Source organism: Callorhinus ursinus, unplaced genomic scaffold (genome assembly GCF_003265705.2).
Source record: "Callorhinus ursinus isolate GAN/ISIS: 27379988/994484 unplaced genomic scaffold, GSC_fseal_2.0 scaffold25, whole genome shotgun sequence".
NCBI lineage: Eukaryota > Metazoa > Chordata > Mammalia > Carnivora > Otariidae > Callorhinus > Callorhinus ursinus.
The window spans coordinates 39,503,241-39,528,897 of record NW_027397087.1 but is presented as its reverse complement, the minus strand read 5'-3'; the positions used below and the strand labels follow the sequence as shown (position 1 = coordinate 39,528,897).

General features: G+C 57.6%; 1 protein-coding gene and 1 long non-coding RNA gene across 16 annotated transcripts in view; one reads left to right on the top strand and one right to left on the bottom strand.

Annotated features, from left to right (window-relative positions):
* The window catches only part of LINGO1 (leucine rich repeat and Ig domain containing 1), a 191,265-nt gene that overhangs the window by 8,237 nt on the left and 157,371 nt on the right, over positions 1-25,657 (bottom strand). For 2 of the 15 annotated variants that reach the window (XM_073877399.1, XM_025884279.2), the window contains one exon: positions 22,264-22,405. The exons of 7 other annotated variants lie outside the window; for them this stretch is intronic. Coding sequence is in view for 2 of the 8 variants with exons in the window: in XM_025884277.2 (XP_025740062.1) it covers positions 9,313-9,362 (50 nt within the window). In the remaining 6 variants the exon portion in view is untranslated. Of the gene's footprint in view, positions 1-9,312; positions 9,667-11,378; positions 11,578-12,064; positions 12,087-12,878; positions 12,949-17,107; positions 17,419-22,263; positions 22,406-25,657 lie in introns of those variants that run through there. 6 more of the 15 variants (XR_012373721.1, XM_025884281.2, XM_025884283.1 and 3 more) reach the window with 6 other exon arrangements.
* Positions 11,755-16,399, top strand: LOC112833239 (uncharacterized). Its single transcript, XR_003210574.2, has 3 exons — positions 11,755-11,853; positions 12,846-13,079; positions 16,272-16,399. It is a non-coding gene; the product is annotated as an uncharacterized lncRNA (long non-coding RNA).

Genomic DNA, 25,657 nt, shown 5'->3' with positions numbered 1-25,657 from the left:
GGGGGGGGTGGGGAGCTGATCACTCAGAAAGGGGAAGGTACTCCTGCGGAGTGACCAAGGAACCGGCAGATTCCTCCTGACTTGCCCTGTCCCCCAGTGCCCGCCTGCCTGCCTGAGGTCCCTTCTTCACCTTCAGCTCCAGTGCATGGAGCCACTGGATCCCTGTCTTGAAATGATGAAGTGTGTCGGCAGGGGGCGGGGGGGGAGTGGCATGGGGGGGTGGATGTGGGGGTGGAGGGAGGTCTGCCTAGGAAGCCCTCAACAGTCACCCCAGGTCAGGGACTTTCTTCTGCAGCACTGCTTGGCTGCCCACCACGTGCCCAGAGACCTCCCGCTCGGCTTGCAGACTCCAACTCAAGAAGGGATCACCCCCCTGGGAGCCCCCTCTGGATCTCTGTGGGGTCTGTGTGTGATTTGCTGTGTTTGCTTCTCTCCCTTGCCTCTCCCCTGTCGGAGTTTCTGGGCCTCCCCTCTGGGTCTCCCAGATTGAGAGCCCCCAGGGCAGGGCCAGGGCTGATAAAACCTCAGCCATCCTCAAAGGTGCAGTGAGAGCCAGTCAAACAATGGCTGGGGCAGTTCCTGAGAACAGCCCCTCCTAGTCTAGGCTCTTCCGAGAGCTTTCTGGAGGAGGAGGAGGCGTCCCCTGAGCTCAGGCTCCACAGGCCAAGAAGGGAAGGGGGGTGCATTTTTGGTGCAAACCAAGGTGTGCGGGGGGGGGGGGGAGAGCATCCAGGGACTCCTAATTGCTTTTCTCCTACCCCAAATCCTGATCGGTCGGGCTCCTTCTAAAGCCACTCCATTCTGGCTTTCTAGGGCTAATCCCTGCTGAGGTGTGAATGGCTGATAATGGTTGAAGGTGTGAGCTGCTAATGGGGGAAACTCAGTCCTTGGCCAGCCTAATTGGGCGGGGGCTGCCTCCTGGCACAGGGCGTGTGGGAGGAGGACAGGGAACCCTGAGAGGAGGGGTCTGGTGCCCGGGCTGGGCTCCCGCAGGAGAGAGCCCAGCCTGTGTGGCCAGTGGGCGAGCAGCACGGCAGCCTCCGTCTGTCTCCTCCTGGGCTGCTCTGCCTACCTTGGCCTATCCTCTCCCTTCTCCTCCTCCTTCAGCTGCCCCCCCCCCACAGGGAGGAAAAAAATCAACGTGGAAGAAAATTGAGGTCATGTCCTTTGTCGTGTATAATTTTTTATTTTCCTCTTGTTCTTGGTTCTGGCAGAGTTGCTGGGCCCCCTGGGGGGCGCGCTGTGCGTGTGTATGTGTGTGTGTGTGTGTGTGTGTGTGCGCGCGCGCGCGTGTAGGGGAGGGTGGCCCCTGTGGGTGTGTGGGCCTGCCGCCCTCCTCCCACCACTCCACAGCCTCCCTGGCCCAGTGCCTCCAGCGCCATCCCTTAGGTTTGCATGGAAACTCAAGCCTCTCCGCAAGGCACTCACCCAGCCTCTCAGCCGCGCCAGGTTGGAGGCTGCTGACTGGGCACAGTGGGCCTGCCTGCCCGTTCGCTAGGGCAGCTGCCCCTGTGTGGCCCCTGGGCAAGCACCCACCCCGCGCACCTGAGGGTGGGATGCCCCTGCCTACCCCACAGCCCATCCAACGGGAGCAGAACTGCTCTCCAGCCGCCAGCCTCCCAGCCAGCCCACAGCTCCAGGCCATTTTCAGGATAAATTATGAATTTTAACTGTCCAAGCCTCTTAGCGTTTAAAGGCTTCTATATATAGGCTCTGCCCTCCAGGAGTGGCCGGCTTGCTGGAGAAGAGCAGGGGTAGGGCAAGGCCTAGAGGAGGCCACTTCTCAGGAAGCAAAGGGCACTGGGCCCACAGGTCCCACGCCGGGGATCCAGTCAGGGCCCACTGCACACCTGCCCTGCTGTGTGACCTTGGGTGAGTCCTGGACCACTCTGGCCCTGGATGCCCCTTCACAGGCTTGTTCTGAGGGAAGAGTCCAGCTGCGAAGCTAGGAGCTGTCCTGGGGAGGGTGGAAGGGAGTCACTGGTTCTAGGAAACTTATTGTCTGTGCTGAGCCCAAATGAGTGAAGAGCACCCCTCCTTGGATTGGAGCTGTCCCAGAATTGAGGAGGGGTAGGCAGGCACCCATGTGGTGACCTGAGGAGGCTCAAGGAAAACTCATGTCCGTACCACTACCTCTCCCTTCCCACGTCTCTCTGGCTCTAAAACACCAACTTAGGCTCACAGGGGCAAGAAGGTACTGCTGAAGGTCTCCGGCTCAATCTACCACCCAGGCCATCTTGGGAGGTGCCTGGCAGATCCCCTCATCCCTTCCTGACCGCCCCAGTCCTCAAGGCTCCTCTACCTTGCAAAGAGCTCAGGGGGGCGCATCTCAGGCTTTGGAGGCCTGGAAACCAGCCAATCCCCACCTGGGAGGGCCATCAGCCTCCAGGTTGGAAAGAGGAGCTCACAGCCTCAGAGGACCAGGGCAGGGAGCAGGCAGGGGTGCAACCAGCAGGGCACTGGAAGGCCAGAGACCTGATAAATATGATGGTGGTGAGGGCCTTTCGTGTGCCAGGCATGATTCTAAGCACTTTACATACAAAAATTCATCTCTCCCACCACAACTTGTTGAGGTACGCTGTGTCATTATCCCCATTTGGCAGATGGAAAAAATAGAAGCACAAACAAGTTCTGTAATTTGCTCAAGGTCACAAAGAGGTTCTGTAACTTGTTCAAGGTCACATGGTGAGCAGGCTATGAACTCAAGCATGAGCTTGTTTCCTCTTCACAACGATCTTATTAGATGAGTATTATGACCCCCGTTTTACAGATGAAAGAACTGACGCGCAGAGAGGCGGGGCGGCCCGCCAGGAATCGTACAGCGATAAATGGCAGAGCTGGGACGGGGCCCGAGGTGGCTGAGCCCAAGGCTGTCTGACCACTCCTGCATGCTACACTGCCTTTCTCTGACTTGGGTTCAAGGGCCTGCTGAGCTGTAGGGCTGTGGGCAAGCGGCTTCATGTCCCAGGGCTCGAAACTCCTCAGAGAAGGGGAGGGCAGACTTCATGGTGCCCTCTTGGGGCTGGGGGCAGAGAGTTCAAAGAGAAGGAAGAAAAGAGATGTTTAGATTGAACACACCCAGAGTGCTTGGCAGAATGACCCCACCAACCCTCACCACATACCCCACTTCATGGATGAGGAAGCTGAGGCTCTAAGCCATTAGTTCACCTCTCTCCTGGTCCCTGAGCTTGTCTGACTCCAGAGGCACGGTAACCCTAGAGACCCCCACACAGGCGAGGGAAGTGAGGCCCGAGAGCATCAGGGTCTCGTCCTAGGTCCCACAGCATCTCAGGGTTAGGGCCTTGGAAGAACCCCGGCCTCCCGACTACAGCCCCCTTCTCTCTTCAGCGTACTGCCAGGATACCGTGGTGGGGCTAGATCGGGGGCAAGTGAAGGTTTGTTATTTCTGCCTCAAAAGGGGGAAAAGATTTAAAAACAACCCCAACACATCCCAAACCAAGGTCCAGTGAGTTTTTTAGAACATGGACAGGCAAACTATAAATAAAAACGCCCTTCTACCACCACTGACTATTCAAAGCCCTCTTTGCTCAAGTGAATCTTGGCCAACCCCTTGCCAAAACCCATTTTTCCAACTGTACACCGAAATCAGAGTCAAGAGGTGGTGAGCCTGTCTGGTCAGACACAGGCGGGTGCTAAGTTCTGCTCAGGCACAACTGATGTCATTGCCTGGCTGCGTGCCCATGAGAAGCCCAGGCTTGGGGGGAGGCATCTCTGCAAATCTCTAAGGGGTGTCCCAAGGAGGAGAGTGCAAAGAACCCGATGCAGGCCAAGAGGGCGGAGTCAAAACCCACAGGAGGCCCATTCAGCTCAGGGTGAGAAATCAAATGGAAGATCAGAAGGCTCAGGATGGAAGATCTGCCTTAGCAGTAGTGGATGAGTAGCCTGCCAGGAGACGTATGCAAGCAGGGACACTGGTGGGAAACCCCTCTGCTAGGATATACACCTCAGCAGCCCCTCTTAGCTCTGAGACACCCCAAACTCACATCTACGTAAAGGGACTTGAGATGGCCACCCCCCTCCTCCCTAACTGCATCTATAGCCCTACTGGGCCTGGGCCAGGCAGAAGAAGCACGCTGGCCAGGCCCCCACCCCCTCTCAGAGACACGAGCAGGTTCTCTGTAGAGGGAAGCAGAGGAGGTGGCAGGGAGAGATTAATTCCCCGAAAGGGGAAAAAATAGAAAAACACACACACACCACACACCCTAATAACATGTAATAAGAGGTTGGAGACAAGGAACAATGCCCTGGTAATGTCACCCTGGCGGCAATCAATTTGGGTGTCACATGAAATAGGCATAATTATTCCACCAGCCCTGTCGCTCCTCTCTAACCAGCTCCAGGGGCCCAGGTCCAGGCGGGGAAAGCGGCCTGGCCTGGAATCAATCGTTGGTGCACCAGGATGGTGGAGGGAGTGGCTCCAAATTACCTCGCCAGCACCGAGCTTCTCAGCCTCTGCAGGGACGCAGGGGGCTTGAGGGCCACCTGAGGGGACTTTGCTAAGGCCCAGGAGCCACCTTGCTCAGCCACCCCCCATCACTCACTCAATGGTCAAGAGCAATCAGGGAGGACTCCCCAGGAGGTGGGAATGAAGGAAGAACAAATATACATTTTTTTCATCCAGTATTCAGTCCCCAGCTCACCAAACTCTTATTAAGTACTCACCAATGCCAAGCCCCAGGCTGGACCCCAGGGTGTGGAGACAGGGTTTTCAGGGGGCTGCACATTATTAAGATAATGAAACACAAGCTCTGTCCCTCTCCCAAGCCAGGACCACCCCTGCCCATCCTGGGGGTGAACACAGAACCATTGGGGTTCCTTGGGCTCTAATTGTGCAGGACGTAAGCTCTCTTTGCTCCTCCTTCATCTCCCCCTTCCCTGGGGAGTCCTCCTGAGTGCCCTTGCCCATCCCTGAGCTCAAGGCTTATAGAAACAGCACCCCCACTAACTGGGGAATGCTGAGGGACAAAAGGGACAATCGCTTCCTAAGCATCTGTAACACACTGGCTGCTGCCCATCTCAACCCCCATTTCCTATACCAGAAACCCTGAATTCTGGAAATGCAAATCAAGACCATAAGGTAACACCATTTTACACTCAATCAATCAGTGAAACCAAGACGGCTGACCCCACCAAGCACTGGGGAGGGTGGGAGCTATGGAGACACTGGTCTCCTGCTGCAGGAAGCATAAATGGCCCAACCAATTTGGAAAACACTTTGGCACATTTTTTAGGAAAGCTGAATATGCATATGCCCTATAGCCCAGCAATTCCGCTCCTAGCTGTGTGCCCCAGAGACACTCTGCACGTTGCCTCAGGAGACAGGACAAGAATGTTCATGGCAGCATTGTTTGTAAGAACCAAAAGGGGAACAAGCCACATAGAAGAATGATAAATACATGGTGGTAGGTTCAAATGGCAGAACGTTATGCACCAGTGAAAATGAATGAACTATGTCTTCCATCATTTACAACAACATGGATGAAGCTTATGAATATGATGTTGAAGGGGGGAAAAAAAGCAAATTCTAGAGGGCTGCATCTGGTTTCAGGTTCTTTTTACAAAGTTCAAAAGCAACCCAAACTGAACAATTTCCATATATTAAAATACATGATTTTAAAAAGGCAAGGGAATGCTAACTAGATAGGATAGTGGCCGTCTCAGAGAAAGAGGCCAAGGAATAAAGTGAGGGGAAGCTCATGGGAGATGTACACCATTGTTAGAGCACTAGTGTTCAGGTTGGGGAGCAGTACTGCCATATTTGTAATATTATTATTATCACTAATGCTAAAAACATTAATCAATTACCAGGCCATGCCCAGATGAGTGAGCCCTGAGCCCCAGGGGTCAGGAGGAAGGCATTCTAGACCACGCTTATGAGCTGGGAACTTTGGGCAAGTCATTCCACCTCTCTGGCTCTCTCCCTTTTCTCAGCTATAAAATCAAATCTCTGTACCAGCTACAGGGAAAAGACTAAGAACACATCACCAATATAAATTATGAGTAGCTAGCGTTTCTTGGGAGCTTACTGTGTACTGGGCGTGGTTCTAAATGCTTTGCATATATTAGCATACTTAATCCTCCTGCTGGCCCTAGAGGTAAATACTCTTGCTTTCCTCACTTTATGGGTAAGACTGAGGCCTGGCGAGATTAAGGAACTAGGCAGAGGTGGAGCAGAGGTCTGAACCCAGGCATCTGGCTCCAGGGTCCACACTCAGTAAGTTCACTACAAAGTGACATTAAAGGAACCAAGTACACACGAGGAGGAGGTTGTTGTCAGCACAGCTCTCCTGGGCCCACAGCACCCAAGGATGGTCATTCATTCGCACAATGCATAAACAAAAGTCACTATCAAGAATGCCTCAAATGCATTTGGAAATAAACTTGCCTTACCACACTCTTTTTACTAAGAACCCTTCCAATTATGGAATCCCCTGTTTTCTGTGTCTCTGCAAAGTCTGCTACCACCTGAGGACCCACTCAGTCTCTCTCTTTCCGGAGGACCCCTGACTACTTCAACCTCCCCCAAACAAATCCCATCCTTCTCTGAGTGCCTGGGTGTGCTACTAAGTATACTACCTGGGCACCCTTGACGTCACTTAGCTCTGGCCATCCATACAGGCAGAGGACACTGTGTCCCCTCCAGGTGGTCCTTGCCACCAGCCAAGAGCTGCTCCCCAGTGCCACCCAGTGTCTTCCTTATCCTGGGGGCCAAGCAGGGGAGCCCAGCGGGTGGGTACATGATTCCCCAGGGTTGAACGTTCAGGGTAATCCACGGAAGCCCGAAGAGGGCCTAGTCCAGGGCTAAACAGACAGCTCAGCCAGGATGTGTAGAATAAACACATGAATTAATTGGCTGGTACAATATTAAGTACAAACCAGTGCGGGTCTTCACTGTGGGTGCCTGGAGGTGGAGGATCAGTAATTTGGAGCAGTCGGGGAGACTTCCCTGAGTAGAGGCGAGGAGAAGAGGGGAGGGCCTCTGGGTAGGGATGTTGGACCAAGATAGGCGATAGGGGGATAGGTAGAGGAACTGGTAGAAGAGAACAGAGATCCATCAATGGGTAATCACTGGGAAGGGGGGAGGAGACCCTGGGACTGGAAGGCACCATCTGTCCACAGAGTGCCACACAGAGGACAGCAGAACCAAGAGACCCTGGCTAACAGGCTAAGGCTCCGACTTTGAAATCACCATCGTCTACTGCCTCCCCTCCCTGGCCTCTCACTAGCCCCACAGGACCATCTGACACACTGCCTCGTGCCTCCACGGGACCCTGTGTAAATCACTGCAGTGCCTCACTTCCCCACAGGACTGCACCCTTGGCCCCAGTTGTGACCCTCCAGCCATCTGCTCTGGTAGGCACCTGGAGATGGTACCAGATGAGCCATCCCTGGTACCAGGGATCCTGTCTCGCTTTATGCTGAACAAAGCCCCACACACAAGAGGGTTTTGGGTCCTTTTTTTTTTTTTTTTCTGGTGTCTCTCTGAAATTCTGAGTTTTAGAAAACAGTATCTAGTAAAGGGCAACATGAGTGCTCAGAGGCAGGGGGTGCAACAGCTGACCACTAGAATCAGAGGACTACCGCAAGGGGCACAATAGTCTCTCCACTTCCCTCCAGGCACACAGGGCCCTCTGCCCACAAGCCAAGATTCCTGGGCTTTGAGCACACACCCATCCCCCCAAATCTGGCCCCTGGGATTGAGGACCTTCTCTAACTCCAGGCCCTGGGGAGCCCTGCAGCCTTGACCAAGCTCTACCCAAGGCCAATCTCATGCTTAAATTGGCAGGAGGTGGGGGAGGGGACGGAGACAGCAAGCACATCACAGGGGGCCCGCCCTCACCTTTGCTAAACGCCCCTCTAGTGGGGGCATCAGGTGCTGCCAGGAGTCCCTACCTGGGTTCCAAGGAGTTCTTGGCCTCTCCCCTCTGCCACTTCATCCTCTCTCTCCTGCCTCAGGCAATGGGGAGAAAGCAGGCAAGCTGTCCCAGCACAGCACAGTCCCTGGTCCCACCCGGCAGACCAGGTCCACACAAGGACAAAGGGTGACCCTCCCTTCCCTCACCCGCACTCCTTGCTGGATGTGGAGAAGCCCCAGGCGCTTTGCCGCCTGGGTGCCCCGGCTCATTGCTCCCTGGGCATGGGAGACACCAGTGTTGCGGCTGTGGGCATAATGACCACCAGGGCTGAGCCCGGAGCGTGGGCCAGGCTGGGTTGCGCACCCTCAGGCTGCCCAAGCCAAGCAAAGGAAGACTGATGGTGGGCTGGGCTGGCCCCTGGAAGGGGCTAGCCCAGATGGTACTGCCCCCCACCTCAGGGCAGGTGGGGCAGGGCACCTCCCACATGCCCCTTCTCCCCCACCCTGAGCCCAGGACCTCGGAGAACAAAGGGGATGCCTCCAGTAAAACCAGGGCTGAATGGGGCTGGGCTGGGACCCCGGTCAGGAACAGGGAGGGGACAGCCCACTGGGCCTGGCCCCACCCCTCCCCAAAGTGGAAGCCACCTGGAGGGACACATCTGGGGCGGCGGGTGGGGGGGGGGAGCTCGGCCACCTCACAAGAGGGTGGGGAGGCAGAATAGGACGCTCCCTTCTCACCTCCCTTTTCTCAGCTGGTCCCCACCTCCCACCGCCTGCCTGAGAACGAAAAGTGGGGCAGGAGGAGGTGAGAAACCGGGGCCGGAGACAGACAAAGGGAGGCCCCTAAAGGGTTCCTGAGTCCTCCACAACCCCAACTCCCTCCCCTGCACTCTCCCCACCCCCCAATTCCCCTTTCCTCCCTCTCCTCGGGCCAAAGCAGGAAAGGGGCTGCTCTTGTCAGGGGAGGGAGCTGGTGCCCAGGCTGAAGGCTGTAGAGAAAACTGGTCCCAGACCGGCATCCACCAGCGAGCCGGTGCCTGGTGCTGGCCAGGGCTGCCTGGCGGTATCTGGGATCTGTGGAGAGGTGCAGCCACCCGCTGAGCAAGGGGCTTACCGTCCAGGATGAATAGCGCTCAGAAGGGAGGGGGCATGGGGCGGGGGGGGTGGGGGGGCAAGCACGGCTGGGACCCTGGCGAGTCCGCCCTCCACAGCTCCGGCGTCCCAGCTAGCCAACATGGAATTTGGTGGGGTGGGAGGAACGAGAAAGGAAGAATCTTCATTTCTGAGGCTTGAGGAGGGTGCGACCCCAAAGGGGAATCTGGTGGCGCTGGGGTGCCCCGCAGCCCCAGGAGGGCGCAGCCGGGCCAACGGCGGCCCCCACGGGAGCTCGCCGCGGGGCTGCCCGCGCGGGGCTGGGCCGCGGCCGCCGGGCTCACCTGCATCTCGGGCGCACCGTCCGTCCGCTCGGCTCGGTCACCAATCGCATGTCTTCCCCGCCGGGCTTCAGCCCCTGCCCAGCCCCCTCCTCCGTCTCCTCCTCCTCGTCCGACACCTCCGCCCGGCAGTCCGCGCGCCCTCGCGGGGCTGTCTGTCCGTCTGTCTGCCCCACGCGGGTGGGACCCGAGCCGGGGCCGGGGCAAGGGCGCGGGAGTGGAGAGGCGTGAGGCCGCGGCCCCGGCGGGCGGAGGGGCGGGCGCGCTCAGGGCGCGCGATGCGGACTCGGCGAGTCTGGTTCTGCGCCCCGAGCCGACCTGGAGCCGCCGCCACCGCCGCCTCTGCCGCTGGGGCCGGGGTCGAGGCCGGGCGCGCTCCGCAGCGGGGCCGGGGCCAGGGCTGAGGCCGGCAGGCAGCGGCCCCGCATGCTGCTCGGAGCCCCGCGGCGGTAGAGGGGCCGGAGCGGCGCGGGTGGGGACTCCGCGCGCTCCGGGCCCGGGGCCGGGACCCGCCGCCGCTGCCACCTGCGCTGTCGCCGGTCGCCCGCTCCGGCTCCCGCACCGGCTCCCGCCCGGGCTCCGCGCTCTGCCGCGGCGCGGGGAGGGAACGCGAGGAGCGAGGAGCGAGCCGGGGAGGGAGGAGGGACCGAGGGAGGGACCGAGGGAGGGAGGGAGGGAGCAAGGAGCGGCGGGGGGGGGGGGGGGGGGGAGGAGGGGGCGGCAGAAAAAGGGGGGGGGGGGGGCCGGGGGCTCGTCTTCTTTCAGCGGAGGGGGCGGAGAGCGAGGAGCGCCCCAACCACTGCCCTGCACCGATGGGGCAGCGAAACTGGCAGAGGGGACGCTGGCGAGGGGCGCGCCAGGCTCGCGCCTGAGCCTGTGCCCCGGAGCGCCACTCCGCACCGGCCGCGCCCCTCCGAGTCCCGAGCTCTGGGCGAATCCCGGGCTAGGCCGACCCAGGGGAGTCCGGACTACGGTCCTCCCTGAGTTGCACACACAGAGGGTGCACGCACCCTCTTGTGTGGCCACATGCGTGTGCACGTGAGCGCGTGAATGTATTCACACGTGTTGACCAGGGTCATTGCACACTGCCGTGTGGACGGACACACGCACGTGAACGGGCAAGGCTCCCCACCCAGCCAGGGTTGTTTGGAGGACGGCGTGGGAAGGGTCAGGCCCGGAGCCTCTGTCCTGCCCCTCTTCTCCAAATGTCCGCGAATCTCTGTAGGGCCCACACCCTGGGGGCCTTGGGGCCAGGCAGGCAGAGAGGGCAGCTCCGGGGGGGACCGAGAGGAAGGCGCCCCAGCTCGGCGGCTTTACCCCAAGCGGGGTCTTGCCCGGCCCTTTGCAGCCCGGATCCCCGCCCAACCCGGCTTCCTGTCCAGCAGAGGGCAGCAGGCCGCTATGGCCGGCTCCGGCCACGGGCACGGCACCCACGCACCAGCAGAGGGCAGTGAGGAGCCTGAGTCTGGGTATAGCTATCCCTCACTTTGATCCCAGTGATCCAGAGGATCCTGGGCTAGGGCCACACACTCAGATGGGCCTAGAGAATGGGACCTCTCCTCAGAGAGCCAGATCCTCCTTGATCAGCAAATAGGGAGGATCAACTGTCTTGGCAGTCTGCAGAGTGGACTACCACCGTTAGGATCTCACCTCCTTCTGCGTCCCCTCCATCTCCTTGAAGCCAGATGCCCTTTAACACTAAGTTAATTTGATTAGAATAACCATCAATGCTGACACCACCTGGCACATTCCACCCTTCTCCACTACTGAGAGTGCATCCCATTAGCACATTAGTGCTCCTGACACCGTGAGCCCACAGGGTAGGGGTTCTGGCAGGCGGAGAAGGAAACTGAGGCTGGGGAAGAGGAGACTGACCCAAGGCCTCTCAGTCTCTGAGACAACCCCCGGGATCCTGCTGCCAGTGTCCCCCTCCCCCAGCAGAGCCTGCCTGACATTCATTGCAGATACCTGACTGGCATGGTGGGGCTCCCAGTCTCCCCTGAACCCCAACACCATCTCCCATCTCCACTGTTCAGCCTCACACACACAGCCCAAAGAGTTGCACAGACCTTCTGTTCCAGCTAAACAGATTCCGGGTACTTCTCAGTCTCACTGCCACACCACTGGTCTGGACAGTCCTGCCTGAAAAACCGTCCCGTGTCCATTCTTATCCTAGGCCTAGCAGGTGCGGCAGGTGCGGATGCTGTGCGCTCTCCCTTCATCCTCCAACAAACCTCTGAGGAGGCGCTGTTGTTCCCCCGGGACGGAGAGAAGGAAGCCCAGGCTCAGAGAGATTACATGCCTTGCCTGCGGTCACACAGCGAGTAAAGCCTGGAATGGGAATTTGAATCGCCTTCCAGGGCTGAGTAAACCAGTAGGGGGCAGGCTTGGCAGAGGGACTTACAGGTGGGCGGGGAAGAGGGGAGGCGGCACAGGTGTCCTCGTCTCTCTCAAGAGCCCGGCGCAGGCGGCTCCCTGGTCCCTCAACTCTCTGCTGCCTGGACCCCCTTCCCAGACTCCCCAGCTCCCCCACCCCGGCTGCTGGTGAGTTACCCGTGAGCTCCCGCCCTCCTGCGCCGCCTCCTCCCACCAGCCCGACAGGAATAGACGCTCTCTAGCTGCTGCGTAAAGGCTCCGCCAGGCGCCCGCCGGGCGCGCAGACCCGCTGGGGGGCGGGGGCGGGGGCGGGGGCTATTCCTGGTGCGGCGACTGACGCAGGCACAGCGCGGCCACGGCATCTCCGCCCCCGACTCACCTGCTCCCAGCCTCAGTGATCTCGGAGGAGAAATGGGGGAGAGCCCACTGCCCCCACCCCCAAGCCCCAGATGCTGGCTAAGGAAGTCGGCGTCCGGGGGTGGGGCCTTCTGGGGCCCACCATTATCCCTCCGCGCCTTGAGGCAGCAGGGGTGACCAAAGAGCCTTGTCTGGAACTGACCCGCAGCCTTATTTTCTCCATTATACACGGTATCCGGGCCATTCCCCCTTGCCTGTCTCTCCAAAAGAAATAACTCCCTCTCTTACTTCACCAATGGAGACAATGGGGTGGGGGAGGAGATGGGGGAAGAACTCGGAGAAAAGGGTCCAGCCTGGGCCTGGTGGGAGTGCAGGCTGCTGGCCTTGTCACCCAAAGACCCCATAAAAGGGTGGGGAGGCCTGTCACTGGGTCCTCACCCAGTCAGATGTCTCTGCATGAGCTGTGGAACAGGCATCTCTCAGCTCCTGCTGGTGGGGTGGTACCCAGCAGAGCCCTCTCAGGGATCCCAGGGCCATGGAGAATGGGAAACATTGGAGTGGCCTGGCCCACGGCTTAACCGACACAACCAGGGGGATTATAGGCTGGAGCTACAGCTGAAGAATGTTCCCACACTTTTCAAGCCTTAGTCCTTGCTGATCCACCTGCTTGGTGTGCCCTCTGCCTGGTTTCCACCCGTGCTTCAAGACCAAACTGAGACCATTCTCATCTATTCCTGTCTCCCCTCCCCAAACTAAAATGGCCTTAGAAGCAAGGCCCCAGTCTCCTCTCTCTCTGTCCTCAGACTAGGAGCTCCCAGGAGCAGGCCTCAACCTACCTGTCTCACGGGTGGACACACAGCAGATCCTGGCTTCAGAGTGAAAATTCAGCAAGTCCCAATAAAGCAGGAACTGATGGCCAGAAGAAGCCAGCCTGCCATGGCCTGAGTGAGAACAGCAAAGCATAGAAACTGGAGCGGGTCTGCCAGAGGACTCTGAAGGAGGGGACAGGGCCCTCGAACCTTTACTCAGCCCCTACTGTAAGCCAGGCTCTGAGCTATACTTAACATACTTTGCCCTTCAAGACTGGTATTGCTATCCCTACTGTACAGATGAAAAACTGAGGCTCTGGGGAGGGCTGATGTCTTGCCCAAGTTCACTGTGTAAGAGGCAGAGCTGGGCTTTGAAGCTCAGTGTGTGTCTGATGTCACAGCCCAAGCGCTGCGCTCCCCCCCCCCCACTCTGGGCGGCTGAGGATGCAGGAAGAGGGGCCAGTCCCCCAGGGCTCAGGAAGGAATGGGTGGCACAGCCAGGTCTGCCTGTATGCCTTCTCCGTGCTGGTGCTGCCCACTTGCAGCCCAGCAGCCCGCGGGTTTTACGATGATGATGATTTCTGAAGCCACTTGAAATTAATGACAGCTCTAAAATGGCTGGGACAGTGGAGTCATTGCTGAGACCTCTAATTAGCAAGAAAAACAGAGACCAGGGGGCAGGGGGGTTTGGGGGGGCTGGGCAGGCAGCACAGGGCATGGAGCAGGGCTGGGGAGCAGGTTGGAGCCAGGATCTAGTAGGAGGTCCCTGTGGAGCTAGTGGACCCCGTGTCCCAATGTATACCACCAATTTGATTCTGAATGCTCTAAATAACTTGCTGTGTGACCTTGAGGGGCTGCCAATGCTCCCTGGGTGAAAGCTGCCCCAGTTAGGCAACGAGGAGATGGTAGGGGTGGGGAGGTGGTGTCTCTGTGGCCCCACCTAGGTAGTGGGGTGAATGGGATGTGGCCTCAAGAGGGGGCTCCTTCCAGAATTCTGAGTTCCTAGGAGGCTGGAGCCCAGGAGCTGGGGGCACTGCAGCCCCCCAGGAGTAGCAGAAGCCCCACATTCACCTCTGGCTATGGTAGCCCTCTATGCTGGGGTTGCTGAGGCCACGGGTATAATGAGGTCAGAAAGACTCGGCTAGAGTGAAGTGGATCAGGACGTGGCAGAAAGTCCACAGGTCAGGGCCCTGCACTGGTGCAGCTGTGGAGGGGACAGGAGATGGGGGCACCTGAAGGGGCTGGCAGAGAAGCCCCTCTAGGAGGTGGGCCTGGAGCTGTGGCCAGGGTTAGGACCTTCCTGCCCCCTCGGAAGCCCCTCCCTGAGCCAGATGCCAGAGTCCCAGTGAGGCATGTTACAGAGGGTCAGGCCCCGGAACCTGCAAGGGAAAAGACACTCATCCAGGTGCACCCTAGCTCCTGGCCTCCACGTCCTGCATGGGGCACCCAGCCCCAGGGAAGGGCACCGGGGCTCAGCTCAAAGGGACTCTGCACATAGCACATGTGGAGATGCACTGATCATAATGGAGGAACACCCACTGTGGCCAAGGCTGAGGCCAAGACCCCAAGGGCAGAGGTGCAGAAAGCCCCCATCGCTTCCTTGAGGTATCCTCTTCCCTGGCAGCCCCCCACCAAGCATGTCTTGTCACTGATAGCTTTCTCAGACTCTCGACCCATTTCCTCCCACCTTTCCCCTCTTCCCTTTCAATTCAGGGCTCTGTGTGGCCCTCTCCTTTCAGAAGCCTACTCTGAGCACCTCAGTCTCCTGCTCTGTATCCTTGGGTACCTCTCTGGGCCTCAGTTTCCTCCTTTGGAAGACAGAATATCAGTAGAATACATTTCATGGGGGATGGTGTGAGGATCTCGTGACTTAATATACATCCAGTACTTGATGCTGGGCCTGGCACACAGTGGGTGCTTGATAAATGGTTATTATACTGTTATGGTTGCTGTCTGTTCCCTGGCCCCCCAGCCCCTCCTCTGTAAATACAGGGGTTGACCCTAAGGTTCCTTTCAGCATTCCCACTAGGAGAAGCCTCGACCAAGTTCTTCATCCTCTGAGAATCAGGAACACCCTCAAGGCAGGGACTGATCTTGTGTCTCCTCCAGTTTCTGCAGAGAGCCCAGATTCCAGAGGGGCTGATGTGTGCAAATTAAACCCAACTGAAATCCACAAATCAGGAGGTACCAGTAGTTCCCTCCCCAGAGGAGGGGGGCGGGGCCGGGGCATGGGGACAGGGGCACTTGAGTCCTCAACTCTCACTTCCCCTTATCGTGGGGCCTTGGTCACTCACGCCTCCACTGGAAATGTCCCAGCATCCGTGACATTCACTTATCTAGCAGCAATGTAGGCAGCAGCCTCCACTACTTGGAATCACACTGAGAACTGGGGGAAACCAAAAGGCTCCTGGAGGACCCAGGGCAGGAGCCCTGCAGAGACATAAGTCCTGGGGAATGGCCCTTACTCAGCCTGGCCACACAGCCCTGTTGGGTTGGGTGCCAGGTTGCTGCATCCATAAGAGCTGAGAAGCAGGAAATTTGTCTGGGGCCAGTGAAGGGGCTTCTCAGCCCTGCCCACCCCAAAGTCCCTCCTGATGTTCCTGACCTTGCAGTTAAAAGACAAGAAGTGTTCACTCCATAAAAACAAAAAGATTCCCCCCCCAAATCACAAAAACACCCAAATGATTAAGTTGAGAACAAAAACAAAAAAAGCAAATATAAAAAGCAGTTTGTAAAAAGGGACCACTCTCTGGCTCTTTGGGAATCTGGGCTCCAGGCTTGGCAGAGCAGCTTCTCCTGAGAGCCTGGGCTCGGCTGTCCCCATGGATCATGTCAGGGGGCACTTGAGCTAATGTGTGCAAACAGGCAGCACTATTAGCAAATCCACTCATTAAGCGCTTGTCTTGAGTTCCATTGTGCAGCAGTCTTGTTTATTAACTTAAGTCGGAACCTGTTATTAAGTCAAAGCCAACGGGCAGCGGCTCAGAAGGTGTCTAGCCTTAGAGCCGAGCAGTCCTGAGTTCCAGTTCTGGCTCTATCTCTAACCGCTGTGTGACCCTAAGAAAGTCACTTCACCTCTCTGAGCCTCAGCTGTCCTGTGATAGGCAGCTCCCTAAGATGACTCCCAGTGGTCCCTACCTCTGGCATCTCCCCTACTGCATGCAATCCCCTCCCCTTGAGTGTGGGCTGGACTAATGGAGTCACTTCTAATGAAGAGATTCTAAGAGGGTATCCCTTCTGAGATTAGGTTACGAAGAGACTAGCTTTCATCTTGGGTACCCTCTCTCCATCACTTGCTTGTTCGCTATGACACATAGCAGATGCCATATTATTAGCTGCCCTGTTGAGAAGCCCACATGGAAGGGAACTGATGTCTAACCAGCACGCCCACGAAGCCCTGAGACCTACCAATACCCACAGGAGCAAACATGGACCCAGACCCTGCTCAATTCAAGCCTTGGATGACTGATGCTCTGGCTAACACCTTGACTGCAGCCTTGTGAGAGACCTGGAGCCTCCAGCTAAGGCCCCCCGCTGAGCATCACTTCGATTCCTGACCCACAGACCTGTAAGATAATACAAATTTGTTGTCTTAAGCCACTAAGTTTCAGGGTGATTTGTTATGCAGCCACAGATAACTAACTCATACACATTCCATCCGTGAGATGGGCAAAAGTGTCTTTCTCTCAATATGGCTGGGGGCATTGAGATAATGCAGGCAAAGTGCCTGTTGCTGGTCAGGGTGAGAAATGACATAGCAAGTTGGCAGTTATCAAGTAAAGTTGAAAAGATGCACACTCTATAGTATATACCCTGGAAGAACATTCACGGAAGACAAGTACAGGAATGTTCACAAGTGTACACAGAGTTTGTACCAGTGGGGAACTGGAAACACCCTACATGTGTATCTCTAAAACAGTGTCTAATCAGACAGTGGAATACTAAGCAGCCCTGAAGATGGACATACTGGAGCTCCACGCATCAGCTGGGTGATCTCACAAACACAAGGCCAAGAAAAAAAAAGCCAAAGATACGTATAAGATGGTACCACCTATATAAGGTTTAAAAGCAAGTCCCAAACCTTATAAATTGTGTATAGATACCCATATATATAGGCAAAGTCTAAAAACATGCGTAAGAATGACCTATACTGGTTCCAGGGGAGTGCTCCCACTGGAGGGAGAGGGAGGGGGAGTGGTAGAGGCAGGCCCCCCCACAACCCCACACTCTGAGGTGCTCACCGTGAGCAGGCTTGGTGGTCCTAAGCAACACATTTTATCCTCTCAAAAGTCCCATGGGTCTATTCTATTATTCTCTCTTCTTATAGAGGAGGACTTTGAGGCACAGCGTCTCCAGGGAGACCTTCCCAGGCCTTCGAGTCCAGTGGGAGGCCAGGGCTTGGTTCCTCACTCTGCCATCCCCTTGGGGGAGGAGGTCTCATTACCTCCCCGGCCCCCGTCTATTCTTCTGTAGCACGGGAGAGACTGGTCCTCTTCCCCCTTCCTGGGTGTGGATTGAGGTGCCGGGAGTCTTGATTCATCAATCTGGAATATTTACAGGGCCAAGCCTAGGGCCACACGGAGGTGTGGACAAGAGAAGGTGTGAATAAGAGGATTCAATTCAACACAATTCAGTTCATCGACTCATTCCCCAGGCAGACAATGGTCGAGGTTGAGGAGTATTGTTTGAGCGCTTATGACACACCTGGCTTTGCATTTGGTGCTTTTATAAATCATGTCACATAAGCCTCAACCCCACCCGGCAAAGTAGGGACAGTTATTATCTCCATGTGCCCCCTTCCATGTCCAATGTGGCCAATGAACAAATGAACAGCAACTTCCCCAGGTCACACAGCAGAGCTGAGATGATCACAGTTGGCCCTCCTTCCATCCTGACCTGCCCTCTGTTTGGTGCTGGGGGCAGAGATGGAGGGCCCAGGCTTTGCTGTCCTTTGGGGAATTCCAACCCAGCCGAGGAGGATCTGGAGGAGTTTCAAGGAGAAGGTGTGTGATGGGAGCGACCAAGACGGGTTCCCTGGAGGGGAAGGGGCAGGTGTTTCAGTGGGCTCACTGGTGGTGAGGGAGGCGGGGGATCCATCCATCCATCTACCCATCCATTCACTCCTTCACTCAACAAACGTTCGATATAGCTTTCTCCGTGCCCCCAAAGAGCCCACGGTCTAGCGTGCAAGACTTAATGCAGTGTGATGCAGGTGGAGAAGAGGAGAGTGTGGGGAGATGCACACACACAGGAGTCAGGATGGATCACTGGGAGGTGGTGGAGGCTGAGCTGAAATCCAGACGCTAAGTAGGAGTCAACCAGCTGTACGGAGGGTGGGGGATGGTGTCCAAGCAGAGAGAACGGCAGGTGCAGAGGCCTGACCCCGGGATGGTGGGGATAGACAGCTGGCCCTCGGGAAGGCCAGAGCTGGCCCAAGTGGTTCCAGCTTCCCCAAGAGGGGGTGTGGAGCTGAGGCTGCCACAATCTGTCTCCAGGTACGGTGCCTGCCTGCTGCATCCTCCAGCCAGCTGGACCCCCGTGCCGGCTCAGCCCTGTTGGGCAGGCCGGGCCCTGCTCCAGAGGGACTAAGAGCAGGGGAGTTCAAACCGTCACGATGCATGTAATTATGTGCAAAAATGAAGGCTAGCTCCTTAATAACTGATGGTGGGAGAGAGTAAACATCAGCAGAGGCACCCGGCTGCATCGCCCCGTCCCGTCTGGCTGGGACCCAGGGCGGCCGCCTGGCCACTAATATGCCCATAAATTACTGAAGTTATAAAAAAGAAAGCAGGTGTCATGTCGCACCCATAAACAGCTTGTTAGCTGAGACTAACAAAGGGGCGGCTGGCCGCCAGGCAAGGCATGGACTCCCCAACACCCTGCCTGCTTGCAGAGGGAGATGGATGAGGGTGGGTGAGATGAGGGCCTGAGAGGCTGGCTGGCCCCGCTCCCTGCCCCCTCCCTCCTCCTGACCCCCTGGGGAGTCAGGCAGTACTGAGCAGATCCACTGACTCAAAGAGCCAGCACCGGACCCGTGAGCTCTCCCTCACTGCGGTGTGCACGCAGACGCCTGACAAACCAGCATGGAGAGCACTAGGGAGCCCAGAGAGCTCTGAGGCTGGGGCTGCGGAGAACCGGGGACTGGGCCCAGATACACATGGTATGCATCCCAGGGAAGCCACTTGCTGCTTGTGACCTTGAGCAAGTCACCTACCTTCTCTGAACCGCTCTCCGTTCATGCCACCTGGGGATAGTCGTGCCTACCCTGGGAGATTAGGAGGAGGGTCCCAGGACAATTTGTTTGTGATAGGTGCATAGGGCACTCCCTTGTCCCCCTAATCTCATAGGAGCTCCTAATTAGATCAGGCCTAAGGAGGCTTCCCTCTGCTAGGCTCTCTTTCTGCTCCATTAAGGCCTGCGTCCAGGATATTAGTAGAAGGCGGCGGTGGGGGGGACTGAGAAGGAGAAAGGTGCCCAGCTGCCAGGGCTTGGCCCACCCCAGGCTCCACCACACACAGGACATCCCCACCCCCCAGGGAGCAGAGAAGGAAGATGGAGGCAGGGCTCCGGAGGCAGAGCTGCCAACAGAGAGAGGCCTCACCGGGCATGGGCAGGGAGAGAAGGGGTGGATGGGAATGCTGGGATTTTGGATCCTCAGTGATGAAGAGCCTGGCACCCCACTCTCTCTCAGGCTGAGGGTCTTCAGTCCCTGGGATACTTCCTTCAGGGAAGTGGAACCAGGCAGCCAGATTTGGGCACTTGGGCACCCCTGGCGTGCTCAGCTCTGCTGAAGGCCACACAGGGCAAAGGGGGGGCAGTCCAGGCCTAGGAAGTCACCCCTCTCCCCAGCCTGGCCCTAAAGGGGCAGCCAGTTCACACATAACCTGCTGGAGGCCACACAGGGAGCAGGGCTGGGCACATCACCTGGGCTTTGGGTGGCCAACAGGCTCCTCTCTCTAGTCCTGAACTGTCCCCCACTAGTACATTAGTTCTGGAAGTGGTTTCCTGCTCCCAGAGGAAAGAAGGGAATCCTGAAAGTTCTTGTCAGCTACACTCTGGGCTGGGTCTCTCCTCTGGGGGGTCCTCCCTGCACCCCTTATCTTGTGCAGCCTTGGTCTGTCCCATGGCAGCCTGTTTTGCACATGGACGAAGAGGCCTCCTAGCTGTCAGAGGCCACACAAGTCAGTGCCGGAGCCTGCAGCCTCGGCCTCCTGCCTCGCCCCACATCAGTTGGACTCCGTCCCAGGAGGAGGTGGGGAGATTCTCACGCTCACGCTCACGCTCCATGCTCGGCGTTATGTTGTGACAACTGGGACAAGCGCTCTGACAGCCACTGTTGTGTGGCATTCCCAGGAGCTCTCTTCCTGCCCAAGAATTCCTGGTCCTTGGCACCTGCCTGCCCATCACCTGCCCGCTGGGGTAGGGCCAGCTGGGGCAAGTGCCTGTAGTAGCAGCCAGATGGCCTGGGCAGGGAGGGATGGCTCTTGGGACTGGGTGCTCACTCAGAGCCCTAAGGATACCTCCCTCCTCCGAGAGGGGACCTCGTTGGCCCGGGATTACATAGGTCATTTGTGGGGGGAAACCCAATACGTCTGTCAGGTTTCCAAGACTGCACCAAACTGAATGGCTGCAGGGGTACAGGGGGGCAGAGAGCACACAGAAGGTGCAGGGATAAGGCCATCAGGTGCTACAAGGACCCGAGCAGGAGGTGTACTTTTGGGGATGGACTGGTCAGGTCAGGCCACAGCCCCTTGTGGCCCCCAGAATTCAGCATCAGCCCCTCTCTGACCCCTTGAGGGTCTACCCCTTCCTGTCTCTGTCTCTCCCTCCATCTCTCGGGCTGACTTTCCTTCACTCAGAGGGTCAGGGGAGAGAAGGCAAGCTGCACCCCGGGACAGGTAGCAGGTGACCCTAACCAGGCCCCCTGGATGGTGCTGGAAGCTGAGAGGGAAGGGGGAACAGGAAGGCTGCCTGCGCTGGACCAGGTGGGAGAGCAGGGCTGTCCAGGGGTTCAGGGGAGAACCAGGAGGACAACCTCAAAGACGGGAAGGGTCACATCTTGATAAGGACTGCCGGAACTATCAGCCGTGGTCAGGTTACACGGAGGTGTGAGAGGCTCACGGGGGCGTGTAGAAGGGGGGTACGCAGAGAGGAAAGCCCAGGAGCCTCGGGGCCCCGGGGCTTCTGTGGGGCCTCTTCTGGCTGTGTGGACTGCACTGTCTTTCCTGCCATTCTTGGGCGTGCCACCCTGCCAGTCACAGTATAGGGGCAGGGAGGGGAAGTACTGAAGACGGCCCCCCCAAGCACCATGGTCTGGGGTTTGTACCCCGTGAGGAGCCACAGCACTGGCCCAGAGGCAGCAGGCCGAGGGAAAAATCTCAGGCAGTGACTTGGGAGACAGGGGTGTCTTTCCTGAGAGCCTAGTGCCACCCCCAGGCTGGATACCCAGGATTTTGCCCTCCCACTTCATCTCCCTCTAGTATGGGGCTGGGTGGGGGGATGATATCTGCAAACAGGGAAATGAGTGAATGTGATACACGGGAGAATATTATGGAATATGGACTCCTCTGGGCAGAGCACTTGGGCAAGCCCCTTCACCTGCTCCAAAGGGTCGTGAGGATTACTGAAGTAATCCATTCAGAGCCCTGGGAATTGGGTCCCGCATATGCTTAGCCCTCTAGAGGGCAAGCCGTTGTGATCATGAGTTTAGTAGGTAGAGTGGTGTCTGCTTTGTGTGTGTATCCAATGTTTGTGGCTGCTGTTGAAATATCACCGTGTTGTGCTGAAGATCTGTGCTGTGTGCATCACGGTTAAACATGATGTGTCGCTCGGCTGTATGTGTCGGGGTTCGGTGTCTTGAGCAGGACTCTCTTCTGTACCCCCCCCCATTCTCCAAGGCCCATCGGTCCAGACGGAAAACCCAGGGCCTCATTCAGGGCTTCCCAGCTGTGCTGGGGCAGCCACTGGGGTCTGTTGTGGGCAGTGCCCTCCCTCTCTATCCCTTCTCTGCCCATGCTGACCTAGGAGCCCAGGAGGTCAGGTTGGTGAGGGGGTACCCTGGTTCCTGGGGTCCCCAAGGCAGGCCTGAGCATCTATCTGCTCCTTCTGGGCCCGTCTGCTTGTGGCATTTCTGTTTCCTGGGAAATGAGGTTGACATTGCTACAAAGTGTGAATGACAGCAGGAGGGCAAGAGAGAAGCCAGCACATGCGCCCTGAGGTGCCAGGAAATGGGCTCCAGAGCAGGGCTGAGCCAGGAGCAGGCCGAGCCCTGGGCAACTTCTCACTGGCTGTTCCTGCAGCTGGTGGACACAGCACTGGCTCCCTCCATCCCTCCAGCAACACGTGCAGAAGGAGCTGCTGTGCCCATCTCACAGATGACAAAACGGAGGCTCAGAAAGGTGAGCTGACTCACCCTATTGCACCCAAGAGCAGCAGCCAGGGCTGACCCAGGTGACGGTCCTAGAGGTTTGGGGTCAGATGGAGGGCCTCCGGTGGGGTCCTCTCCGTGGGGTAAGTGACGTGAGGCTCAGGCTGGCCGCCCGAGGTGGAGAGATCTGGAAGGCAGACAATGGGAGAGCCCCCACACTCTCAAACCAAAACAGAGACATTCAGGCAGTGTGTTCACACCACCTGCTGGGGCGCGAAAACCAGCCATAAATACCTGTACTGTTGTGGTGGCTCATCAGACAAGTGGGGACAGAGGCCCAGTGTGCCCTCGGGAAATTTCCCAGTGACTCACAGACTTGACCTCCCTCTCTGCATACCCAGACACCCCTCCTCCACGCACACACCCCCGGAACTCACTTGTCCGGGAGCCTCTAGGCTCCCCACGACGAGAGTGGGGTGGAGAAGACCACCCACCCACTCCCCAAACAAGGGGGCTGAGGGGTCTGGTAGGAAGGAGCCCTGGCCAGCCAGCTTGCAGACTTCACAGAGCACAGCCCAGGAAGTCGGGGCTGGAGAGGGTCCCCAGGGTGCACAATGGGGTGGGTAGGATGGGGTGGGATGGAGGGCTGACCCTGAGGCCGGCTCCTCCTCACCAGCTCCTTCTGTCGTCAGCCCAAGCAGCAGGCGGAAGAGCAGACCTCACTTCCACCAGGGCCAAGCTCTCTCTCCACTCTTGAACTTGGCAGGAATATGTTCACATTTAGTGAACATGCTGGAGGTTACGGGGAGGGAGGCATGTCCCTCCCTGCACATATCATGGCTGAAGAGAAATGACGGTAATGTCTGAAGTGTGGGAAGCATCCTGAACAAATTCAGACCCACTATGTTGGCCCTCTCGCCCCCAGGCAGTCTGGCCCCTCACACTTGCCGGGCTGCACACCGGCACCCACTCTGTGCCCGCGCATGTCTTACTGGTCCCACCGAAAGGTGGCTCTGGACCTACTTTAGAAAGCCTGGTGGCCCTTCCTTCAGCCAGAGGTTAGCCCTGGGAACCAAAGTCTAAAGAGAAGCAAAGTGAAACACCTTGCTGATAATTCTCTCCTTGTGGTGGACATTGACCAGCCTTCCTCAGGTGTGAAAGAAGAGACAGCCCAGGAAAGTAAGATCCCAAATGCCCCTCTGACACCTCTCCTGCCTAGGGGAGCCAGCGAAGGAGCCAGCACATGAGCAGGCCTCCGTTTCCCCATCTATAAACGGGGACAGCACTGCCTAGCCGGCCTGCTTCATGCAGGGGCCAGCAGCATGAGAGAGTGGTGAAGGGTCTTCTGCATGAGCCTGCTGGGGGTGTGATGGGGCAGAGGCCCGCTGCAGAGGGGGCAAACACCTATGGCCCCCACAGTCAGTAAAGGCACTGACTGCTCCTGCATGTGCTCTAGCTGCATGTCAGGGAAGTATGCGGGGACCAGGACTGTGGCCCCAAAGGAACTCCACCCAAATACAGCCCCCACCCCAGCCCGCCACACACCAGCTTGCAGGAGGACCCGGGCGTGAAACAGAGGCGCCACCCACCCTGGGCACACATGCTGGCATACTCTGGTTCTGTCCCCAGTGCCCTGCTGTCATGGCAACCAAGAGAGCGGAGTCGGGGGTGTGGACGGGGAAGGAGGAGAGGGGTGAGGGGAATGGGCTGTGGCTCACGATTCCTCAAGAGGACTCAGCTCTCCTTCCCTCCTCTTTGTGCCCCAAATTTAGGTCACAAATCTATGAGCAGGTGGAGCAGGGCAGGAACCACCCCCAGGAGAGCCAGAGCGGAGGCCGGCCAGCCCTCTCTCCCGAGAGCAGATGTGGCAGAGTATAAACCTGCATGCGGGGCAAGATCTGAGGGCCAGCCTCTGGCCCAGACATCTCTCCATGCTGAGCCTACCATGATGACTCTCCCGTCCCCTACCCAGCCTGAAGTTCCAGCAGGGAACATGCCCTCCGCTGGGCCTCTGCGGCACTTCTGTCCCCCAAGAAGGGTGGGGACTTTGACAGCCTTAAGTGCCTGGCCTGGGATTAGCCTACCGGCCAGGGAGGCTGTGCTCCTCTAAACTTGGCCCTGAAGGGAGCCACAGACCCTGGAGAAAAATAAAAATGCCTAACACTTCCTAAGCATTTACTCTGTACCAGGCACCAGGGCCCTCCCATACTCTAGGCATGAACTGTTCCATACTCTCAATAGCAAAACGAGGCAAGCTCTGTTAGTGGCCCACTTCACAGATGAGGGAACAGAGGCACAGAGAGGCACAGTGACTCACCCAGGGTCACAGAGACATCAGTGGCAAAGCTGGGACTGGCCCCAGGTACATTCTAGCTGAAGAGTGTGGAGGTGTGGGGAGGGCCCCCGGCTGTTTGGGTGTATGGTAAGGGACTTAGAACCTATGTAGTCTAACCGCCTATTTTATAGGTGCTGATGCTGAAGCCAAGGGGCAGTTTCCCTGGAGGCCTCCCTGGTGGGAGTCTAGGGATGGGCGAATGACCTGCTGAGAACCCAAGGCCCCTGGAGGCTCTCAGACCAGGCCCTACAATGGTCCCCAGGCTGTTCTGCCCCTGGCAGAGGGCACTAGAAAGCCAGAGCTGAAAGGGATCCAGTCCATCTGCCAGAGCACAAGCCAGTGGAGAGGCAGGCCCAGCTTATAAGAGGGTCTGAACAAGGTGGGTAGTCATCAGAGCAGGAAGGGAGGGGAGATGAACCCTGGGGAGTGGGAATCCCAGGGGTTCCCCTGGAGCAGGCAGTCTTGCAGGAGTGGTAAAGTCCTGACATGTAGACAGGGGAACAGACCTTCTAGGAGGAAGGAACAGAAGGTACAAGGTGCAGAGGCTGGACAGAGTACAAGGCCCATGGAGTGGCCACAGTTGTCCTGCATGGGGTCAGCATCAGTATATGCCAGAAGCCGAGTGGGAGCCTAGAAATTCCTCTCCAAGGTCTCCCTCCCCAGCACTGAGCCAGTGTTTAACCCATAGCTGAGATGCCTCCTATAAGGCCCGGGGGCCTGAGGTCCTCCCTGAGGTTGGGCCGGGAAGACTCACAAATGCACCCAGTGTTAACTCTCACAGAGAGCTTCTTTCATTGGCACTGCCTTTGAACCCAGGTTCTGGCAGGCATGCAGTGGCTGGTGGCTCAGAGCAGGTGTTGGGTCAGTGGCAGCCTTGCTGAACGCTCTAAGCCCAGGACAGGGCTGGTAACACCTGGGGATCCTCTCTGCTGCCACGCCCCGTGCCTTTCTCTTCCCTGTCTGCTTTGCCCTTCCCTCCCCACACCCCGCCCTTCTTGCCTTGTGTTTTCCTATCATTGTTCCTTGATTTTATTTTCAGCCTTCAGCGCTTTTCTTGAAAGGGAACAGCTGGGCTGCTGGAGTCACAGAGGAAATATTTTTTTG